At 41.8% G+C, this 9818-nt stretch overlaps 1 protein-coding gene across 1 annotated transcript; it reads right to left on the bottom strand.

Annotated features, from left to right (window-relative positions):
- Window positions 1-6225: 6225 nt before the first annotated feature.
- zic3 (zic family member 3 heterotaxy 1 (odd-paired homolog, Drosophila)) lies at window positions 6226-9250 on the bottom strand. Its single transcript, XM_005722970.2, has 3 exons — window positions 8011-9250; window positions 7083-7246; window positions 6226-6502 (listed from the first exon to the last, which is right to left on the bottom strand). Exons 1-3 carry the CDS (start codon window positions 8999-9001, stop codon window positions 6320-6322), a joined length of 1338 nt encoding a protein of 445 aa, XP_005723027.1. The 5' UTR covers window positions 9002-9250; the 3' UTR covers window positions 6226-6319.
- Between the last annotated feature and the right edge of the window lie 568 nt (window positions 9251-9818).

Consider the following 9818-nt stretch of genomic DNA (forward strand, 5'->3'; position numbering starts at 1 on the left):
GTATCTATCTATCTATCTATCTATCTATCTATCTATCTATCTATCTATCTATCTATCTATCTATCTATCTATCTATCTATCTATCTATCTATCTATCTACCAACCTTCAACATGTGGATGTTCACACTAAACCCATGTGCGCCCTCTGATTACTCTGATGTTCCAGCAAACTTAAGAGCAGCCGCTCAGGGGATTGCGCACGCGCGAACAAAATCGCCGTGACAGGCAATGGACGAGCTCTTTAAATAATGGAAAGACGCTCTCCAATTCTAATTCATTGTCTTAAGAAGGGGGCTAAATTAACGACATTGTCATTTTTATTTGAAGAGAGCAATGAATATGTGAGCGCAGCTGTCCGTCCCCTCGGGGGAGAACCCGTCCTGTGAGCTTGAGTCTGTCTTGTGCTCTCAAGTTGAAAAACAAAAAAAGTTTGTTGGAGATGCTGAATCACGCGTTTAATGCGATCTGAACTAATTGTAGCTTTTTGTTGACTCTGCAGGTGATGTAAAGGCCAAATATAATGGCCGCTTTGGCTGTAATTAACGATTTAATTGCAGGTGGTGAGAGTTAAGGGCACACACTGTTTAACGGTTTAAGTGAACGTCAGCATTACACCTTTTTTCAATAATACGCATCTCAGCGATTCATAAAACTGCTTTCGCTTCCTCAAGGGAGAGCAGTTAGGGAGAGGCTTGTTATTGCTCCTGTTTGGGAGGAAGCATCACAACCGCAGCGTTCAGGGCAGAGCAACGGGTCATTAAATGGATGTCAATTGCTCATTTACCCATTTGCCACCTCTCAAAAGTGTTGAAAATATATCTGTCAAAAGACAAACGCAAGGCACAATTGCTGAACATCTGCTTTTCTGAATGAACGTTTGCCAGAGACCTTACTCCAGGGACCTATTAGCTTTGATTCCTGCGCCCGCTCTGATAAGGAATTCATCAAGTTTCTGACACCCTGCCAGATGTTGGGGAATTGCCGCTGTCTCCTGTTGGACATCCTGCTAATGGATTGTCTTTCAGCTCACAGCATAATAGAAATGTTTTTGGAAAGAATGCTTTGTTTATCTTGGAGGGAGGTGGCTAAGAAGCCTCGAAGTAAATTTTATTTCGAATTATAATCCCCAGGTGCATTTTTTAGGCAATTTGTTGCTGCTGTCAAAGTGTGAGACGCTTTAGAAACTGAACTTGGTGAGTAACTTATTTTATTTTGCGATGTTTTGTTGTTCTTTTGTGGAAATGACAGGCCAACAACTTCCACTCATCACCTCGTGCGACACAGTGTTGGGGGCAAATAAATCGTCACGAAATGTGCATTAGGTGAGCGTCCAACCTAGCCTAGTGTGAGTGAGTTGAAGGATAATTGAAGGCAAACACAATGCCATTGTGTTCAACAGTTTCCATCACAAAAGCCACAAAACACCTTAACATATAAAGAAACACGTGGACTAAGGCACCTTGCGGATGCATATTCAGCACCCTGCCGAAGGTGAAACAACCTTCGATTAACTTCAGCACAAAAGGAGGCTTTTAATTATCAGATGTATGCAACTGATTGTTTATGAAGCTATATGCAGCCGCGTGCTGTTACAAATCCGTTTCATTTCAATCTCTAATTGTCACGCTGAGTTTAGAGGCACTATTCTGGTTAACCGTGTAGTTTTAATGCCTTCATTAAAAAATATATAAATATCAACAGTGTCAGATTTTTCGTTTCTGTATGCGGAGATGGAAACCCTCTTATTTCACTCACATTCATATCCTCACACAGAGAAACAGTACACACTCCCATGCTCGGTGCAGTTATTCCATGATGCTTCAGTTTTCGCAGCATCCCATTAATTAAGGAGTATCAGCAAAGCGGCCATGTGCAGATGTGCAGGCGCTGTCTCCGATACAGAGTATCCCAACTGCCGTGCTGCTGTGCCTTTGAGCAAAATAGAATGCACCCGAAGTTATTAAACAGCCTTGTGTCAGATAACCCCTTGCTTAAAGTGTCGAATAAAAGCTAATAATAGCCTTGCATCTCCAGCTCTATCTTTTAACCTACTAACCGAGTTACTTGTGAATTGATCGAAATTTATCTTTGCACTTTGTGTCCAATAATGACTTAATTTTCAGTTAGCGATGAATTAGCTGCTGTTATTTTTCTTTTTTTTTCTTTTAAAGATCACAGCCTCCGTTGCGTGACAAAAGGCGTTTGGGACCTGCTTATGTCAGTTTATCCTCTTAGAGCGAGCTCTCCCGCTTAGCCAGCGAATACTCTGCTACTGAGAAAACCGAGGAAGGTAAAGGGGTTGGGGTTGACCAATCAATCCGATATAAAACTTCAGCGGCGTGCGCAAGCGAGACGTACGTCTCAGTCCATTTTTTACCCTGCAAAATGCACCCCCCCCCCTCTCTCCGCACCCAGCCCCCCCGCTCCCCTCCGCCTCCGATCCCTTCCTCCCCCACCACCACAAGAAGACTATATAAGCGGAGAGATTATAGGCTGCTGCACGCTGCCAACAGTCAGCTGCCATCCTCCGAGTGCACACACTGGAGCCCAGTACGGCAATCCATAAGATAACCCAAGATGAATGAGCAGGCTAATTGAGAGCCAGTTGTTGTCTGCTACAGTGGGACATTGTTGTTATACAGCCGCTAGTCTTTACACAACTGCATCCACGTGACCATCACTGCTTTCTAATCCATTGAGAACCCACTAGAAAAGAGCCTTTCATGTTTTTTCCTCCGTCTGGGTTGAATCATCGGTACCGAGTTCTCATATAGTGTGGAAATGATGGCTTGTTTTAGGAAACAGCTTGAATGCACCTTATTGGCAAGCTGCATTTTAATTGCAGAGTTAAACGCACCCCTACATTAATGACCCAAATTCACATGAATGTGCTTTTTAATGACACGTAAACTGAGGTGTGATTAACTCTTAAATGTAGGTATATTAGAGTTGTGTTTATTTCCTCGTAGTATGCTTTCTTTACTCTTATCACGGTCACCTGCTGCGGGTCAGAGCGCAGCCACGTCTGTGCTTAGGACATCTCAAATCCGCGCGTAAAAATGCAACCTTCGTGCGAGCCGCCGTGCTTCGGAGAAAGCCGGGTCTCGGTTATTTGACGTCACGGTGTGTGAGAGGAGCAACTTGAAATGTGCGACTAGACTAGCTGGGAAGGGAGGGAGGAAAAGGGTAGGAGGGGGAGGCAAGGAGGGAAGGGGTGAAAAGAAATGAAATCAAACCAAATGCGAAGGGTGCGCTTGCGCAAAAGTAGAACAAAACAGAATTAGAATCAGTTTTTCTCAATAACTGTTTATAGCTGAAGAATACTGTGTGGTGGGGGTTTAAAGTAACCCTCTGTGTCAGACTTACCGGGAAGTAAAGTCGTCAGATTACACCAGTCTCCCAGACAGAGCAATAGGAAATGTGCATTTGTTGTTGTTTCTTTTATTTTAAAGCACTGAATAAATTCCTATTTATTACACGGGGCTTTCCCGATGTGTGCATGTGCACTTGTTGTAATTCAGACAGATTTTTTTCGCCGTTTAAATGCTTATTATGGCGCCTATTGATGTGTGTTAACTCCTTTGGTTGTTTTTTATGTAGCTGTGCCTTGTTCGGGTAGTGGGAGACGCTGAGGCACTGCCACTTTTGGCAACGATTCCTGCTCCACTTTCACGGTCACACAGTGTCCTCAGTTGCCCGTCTTCCACTCTGCATGACAGGATTATTATATATTTTCTTCAATCACTGTAAGCAGTCATTGAAGAAGAAGAAAATAAACTTTACATTTGCAGCTTTCATAGTCATAAACAGATGCCTTACCGGCCTTTCTAAAGTCCCTACACACTGCCAAGAAGTGGTCCTTCAACTTCCCCCCCCTAGGATTTCCATTGAACACACACACACACACACACACACACACACACACACACAAGGCCAAGATACTAAGATGGCGCCTTAATCAGTGTCAAGTTCAAGTGACTCCTACTAAATAGCATGGCAAGCAGTGTCGGTTATATGCGTTAACATGCAGGGTGCAGAACAACATGCTGATAATAATCAACGGCGAAGTCTGACAGTCGCTTTTCATAATGTTTTGTTTAATTTCAGTCAAAATTTCCGTTCACATTTCTTCATAAATAGTTGATAAAATAAATCAACCAACATACAGTAGCCTAAAAAGTACAAGGAACGTTTGACTCTGGTAGCTATAGGCTAACGCATAGGCCTGCTGTTGTAACATGGTTTGCCTCGATGTGGCACAGTGACACAGTTCATCAGTAAAACATTTTTGCTCTTCAGGAATAACTTGGATTGTGACCCATTTCTCCCAGAAAGTGTTACAACATCACATTCTAGCTGTGTTTATACATCAGATATTATTCTCTGACCTCTGGACATGGGGCAGAAAGGTGGTGGGAATAAGAAAAAGTACTTCTTTTAAATTAAGGTATAGAAAATAGCATATAAAACATATATTCCTTAAATTATTTAAATAAACTTATTTCATATATCACTGTCAAGAGGTACCGTTTTTACATTTTATTTTAAAAGTAGTGCTGGTGGTCTGAAATTGTTCTCATATGAGTACAATATACTTTGTGTATGCATAATATTTAATTCTTGAGAATAGGTTACAATGCAATGCTGTAACTCTTTTTGCCACTGAACGTGTTCTCCCCAACCCACATAGATCTAGAATTCCTTCCACTAAATTTTGTTAAACACAAAAATGTCATCTTGACAAGTTATTCACACAAAACAAGCAAATGTGTAATCAAACTGCTCTATATGCAACACCACAACAAATAACACGCTTAGTTTCACAGAATTACATTTAAAACAATGCAAGCTGACAGACAAAAAAACCTTTTTTATTTTTGAAGATACTGTGTTGTGACAGTTCCATTGTTGCCGATGCACACATTTAAACATACTTGCACAAAGACACTGCTGGAACTAGAAAGGTTGCCATACTGGCGCATATAGTTCGGGTCTTGACCTCAATTTGAAATACTCAAAATGCTGTCACCTTGATTTGGAAATCATGACTTCGCACACTCTAAGACCTGTAGTATAGGAGTGCAATAGGCTGATGGGTTCATTCTTTTCTCTCTTTTTCTTCTTCTTCCCCCAATACTGAGTTTATGCTAAGATTGACATCTAGTTCTGATTCTATAAAAGTAAAATACACAAAAAGTTTAAATTTAACCAAAAATAAAGATAACAACAGAACCGTTTTATAGCTTCTCAGCTCAACTGAACTCAGCTCTACAAAGTCAATGATTTTACATGTCAATGGTCTCATAAACAAAATAAAAGTGACGGAAATATCTGCATTATATATAGACAAATCCATAATATTCATATAAATGATTTAATTAATCCAAATAAGACACATGTAGGCCTATTGGTTAAAAAGGAAAAAATAAAACAACAACAAAAAACAGAAGGATACAATCGCGATGTTGGAGCTTTAGTTTATCATTTGTTCCATGTTAAGCTGGTTATGACCAAAACTGTACAGTTCTTGTTAGAAAACATTTCCATAAATATCATTTAAGTTTCAGAACTTATACCCATAATTAAATTACAAATTGATAAATATGGCATCATGGATATGTATTTACAACGGTATTAACAAAAGGCAACGTTATATTCAACGGTAACAATCGTAACCTAATACCACATTTCTCCACCTGAAAACGGACGTTGACAACAGATTCGACCCCATCAAACAAGGAAATACATTCACGAGATAATATTTAGTTATGATTTTTTTTTTTCTGTGTTCAAGTTCATGACAAAGACTTTGGCACGTTTCTTAAGACTGTTTGAAGTTTCAACAATCAATTGAAGAGGCGACAATAGAGCGTCACCGTTATATAAAACAGCGTGAAATAATTTTCCTTTTTTATTCTTTTTTTTTAAATAAAAATTTGAGAAAATACATAAAATGAAAAATAAAACATTTTTTTCTGAAAACTTTAACTAAAAGATAAAAAAACATTTATTTATATTGAGAAAGTATAGCGTTTATTTATTCGTGATTTATTTGATTTCCTCAAAACTGCGGAATAAAAGTCAAATTTCGTGATCCTGAGAACGGACGTGGCCTGCTTGGTGCTGGCTTTTGCTCTCATCTCCTGCTGTTGTTCTTGTTCCAATCCCATTCGCGTGTGTTTGCGTGTGTATCTGATGATGATGTGTGCGTGTATGTGTGTGTGTATGTGTGTGGAGTGAAAATGAATAGTTTTTGTTAATGTTTTTTTTCCTGCTCATCCTCTTGGTCCACATTGAGAGGGAATTTGTTCTTCTGACTTCAAACGTACCATTCATTAAAGTTGGGTGCCAGTCCTTCGCTGTGACCAGACGTGTTTTGTACGGCTGACGGCGGCGTTTTTGTCGGGTCCTCAGTGCTGGCTGAGACCAGGACTGGCGGTGTGGACGACTCGTATCCGGAGCTTGCTGCTGGAGACGATTCAGATCCTTGAGACTCATGAACCTGCAAAACATGGGGACACGAGCACTGAGTTACTGAGGCAGTCATTGTAAACGGTGACCTTTAAGTGTCTTTATGGAAGGAGGCTGAACTTAAATGCGGATTAGCTCTGAGTTTTATGGGGCAACTGTAATGGTAAACAGGCGAGCTTCTGGACTGCATAGAAATATCCGCATCAACACACTGTTAAAGTTTATATAAAAATAGGTTTTCTCAAAGTACTAGATGGTTAAAATATATTTAAAAAAATTGCTTATTGCTAGCGGATATTTATAGAAGACGGCTATTTTAAAGAAAAATACAAATCAAAATCCATCATCAGAGAACAACAACAAAGGGGGAGTTTTTTTTAAAAACTATTAATCGTTTAATCTTTTAGCTATTTAAAATCAAGAGCCGCTAACACACTAATTGTGATTGCACACCATTTTTGTACCTTTTTTTGCAGTGTGACTGGGCTAGCCTATAACATCTTTAAGAAAAAGCCTAAAGTTGTGATGGTCTCTGTCTGTGGTAAAGGAGGTGGAGTGGCGTGTGTGTGAGTGTGTTAATGTGTTTAAGGAGTAATGAAGACGTTAATTACCTTCATGTGTTTCCTGAGAGAGCTAGGGTGCGTGTATGACTTGTCGCACACTTTGCAGATGTATGGCTTGTCTGATGTGTGCACATGCATGTGCTTTTTCCTGTCGCTGCTGTTGGCGAAGCGTCTGTCACAGCCATCAAATTCACACTTAAACGGCTTCTCACCTGGAGGATTAAATAAACATCGTGAATTACCCCTCAATGGCCCGCACAAACAAACCCCCATTGTAACACCGACTGTAAATCCGAAGACACAAGATGTAAATTGTCTGCAGCCTATTATATAACAGAGTAACCTACATTTTCGGGGCGACATGGATACTGCTCCACTACTACACACTGCTCTGTCAGGCTTTATTTATTCAAGAGGCCTGCTCCTTCATGCTACTACTGGCCTCCTCAGTGCGTGTGCTCTTGTATAGTAAATACTGAATCAACAGGGCATTCTGTACCGTGCACTGGCTGAACTAGAGCGACAATTATGAACGCAGCCAGAAATTGCTTACTTGTAATGATGTGTTCAAAAAGCACACGAGCCCCGTGTCTGCCCTAAGCACCAATACAGCAAATGCACCGAAAGTTTGGCGTAAAGTAAATGAAGTATCTTTTGGACTGGCACAAAACTTCTCAGGACAAAAGCTGCAAGAATTAACGAGGCTGAACACTACAGCAAAGTTGCAGAGCAATGTGGTTTATACTCTACTGTGGAAACATTACCCAATCTGTATATTTTTCAAATAATTTCGAAAAAAGGAAACTGGGAGCTTATCGCCATTAGAAAAGTTGGTCCAATTTCTGAAAAGGACCTCGTAAACAATAACACAACAACATGCACGTTTATATCTGGAACACTGAAGCACGGGGTCTATTTAAAAATAGGCTCTCTTTCTATATTTTTTACATGATGCTAAGATGCTGTTGGTGCCTACCTGTATGTGTTCTTTTGTGTATTTTCAGGTTTTCCGATCTGGCGAATATTTTCCCGCATCCGGGGAACGGGCATGGGAACGGTTTCTCGCCCGTGTGCACACGGATGTGATTGACGAGTTTGTACTTGGCCTTAAAAGATTTCCCTTCTCTCGGGCAGTCCTCCCAGTAGCAGACGTGGTTGCTCTGCTCGGGGCCGCCGACGTGCTCCATGGACACATGAGTGACCATCTCGTGCATGGTGCTGAAAGTCCTGTCGCAAGTCTTTTTGGGTCTGTTCATCTGGTTCTCGTCTATCCATTTGCATGATAATTCTTGCTTGATCGGTTGCCTCATGTATCTAAAGAAGGCTCCGGGACCGTGGTGTGTCGGCACATTCATCCCCATATTCATGTTGATGGGGTGGTTGTAGTTGTGGAGCTGAGCCCCGTAGTGGTCTGTCCGAGGGCTCGCTACAGGACGATACGGATCAGGTCTGCCGAAAATGTCCCCGCGCAAGCCAAGATGCATTTGGCTGTTAACAACATGTCCACTGGATGAAGTGTGGCTCACTCCCTGGTCATGAAGTCCTGGAAACAACAAATGTCCTGGGTTATCGGTGATCCCGGGCGGCCCGTGGAGGCTCCCCGCCGAAGCTGCAAAGATCCCATGCTGGGTGCTCGGAGCTGTGGACTCTCCAACGCTCCGGTTCCGGAAGAGAAAGTCTCGTGTTGAATTGAAAGCTCCCCCGCCGTACGAGCCCACCTGCCCGCCGTGAGAGTGTCCCAGTGCAGCTGCATATCCACTGGCTTGCGGTGTGAAAGCTGATGTCTGGCTGGAAGCGATATCGTGAGCCACGGGGCTGATTTTAAAAGCAGCGGAGTGGGAGGAATCACTGAAGGGATTCAGTCCCAGACTAGGGTCTCTGTTCCCGATTTCGTGGTGCCGCGGCGTCCCGAAGCCCCCCACTCCTAACGATGCAAACTGCGGACCGCTATCAAGAAGCATAGTCATGAGCTTGAAGCAAACTCAGGAGCTGGGAAGAAAAAAACTGAAAATAAAATTAAAATCCAGTTTAGCGGAGCGCGCAAGCTGCACACTGCGTCGAGACGTACCACGTTGCGCGGAAAAATCCAAAAACAACAAAAACAAACCAAGCCAAAATGGGGAAAAATCCTATGCAAAGAGTTGGGAGAAAAAACTCCCGTTGACTGCAATCCGTGAGAAAGAGGATCAAACTTCCCCCCCTTACCAGGCGGATGATGTCCTTGGACTGATAAAGTCAATCACTCACTCCCAGAACATAAATGAACTCGGGAGGCAGTGCTACGACGGCCAATCGGCGTTCTGCTACCCCTGTAACACGTGACTGCGACGAAGGGTGGTAATTGGCTTGATTTCTGGTGATTGGCACAGTTTGGTATTGAAGATGGCAGTTCGTCTCAATTGCTTTCATTTGATTGGTTGTTGCAGGCATTATTTTGCAGGTATAACAACGCTCTAGCGCAGATCCTGCATGTGTTATGTGGAGCGCATGTCAAATGCAGCCGTACACGAGTCGTACTCCTGATGAAACTCCCAAACAATTTTAAAGATTCAGAGAAATATATAATCTACAATCTATAGAGGATATACTAGAAAGTTAACTTTTCGAGCAACCACTTATGGCACTCTTGAACTGAAATTTGTAGTATTGAACTTAGAAAAACTAAAATGTGTTGTAGGTTTTATATAGTATCTATCTATCTATCTATCTATCTATCTATCTATCTATCTATCTATCTATCTATCTATCTATCTATCTATCTATCTATCTATCTATCTATCTATC

This window comes from Pundamilia nyererei, unplaced genomic scaffold, assembly GCF_000239375.1.
Source record: "Pundamilia nyererei isolate P.nyererei 1_Seehausen unplaced genomic scaffold, PunNye1.0 scaffold00008, whole genome shotgun sequence".
NCBI classification, from domain to species: domain Eukaryota; kingdom Metazoa; phylum Chordata; class Actinopteri; order Cichliformes; family Cichlidae; genus Pundamilia; species Pundamilia nyererei.

Excerpts from the sequence above, each read along its gene's own strand:
- zic3 (XM_005722970.2), bottom strand. The coding sequence starts at position 9,001 with ATGACTATGCTTCTTGATAGCGGTCCGCAGTTTGCATCGTTAGGAGTG. Across the intron at positions 7,247-8,010 it reads ACACAAAAGAACACATACAG|GTGAGAAGCCGTTTAAGTGT; the intron begins GTAGGCACCAAC and ends TTAATCCTCCAG. Across the intron at positions 6,503-7,082 it reads CTCTCAGGAAACACATGAAG|GTTCATGAGTCTCAAGGATC; the intron begins GTAATTAACGTC and ends CATGTTTTGCAG.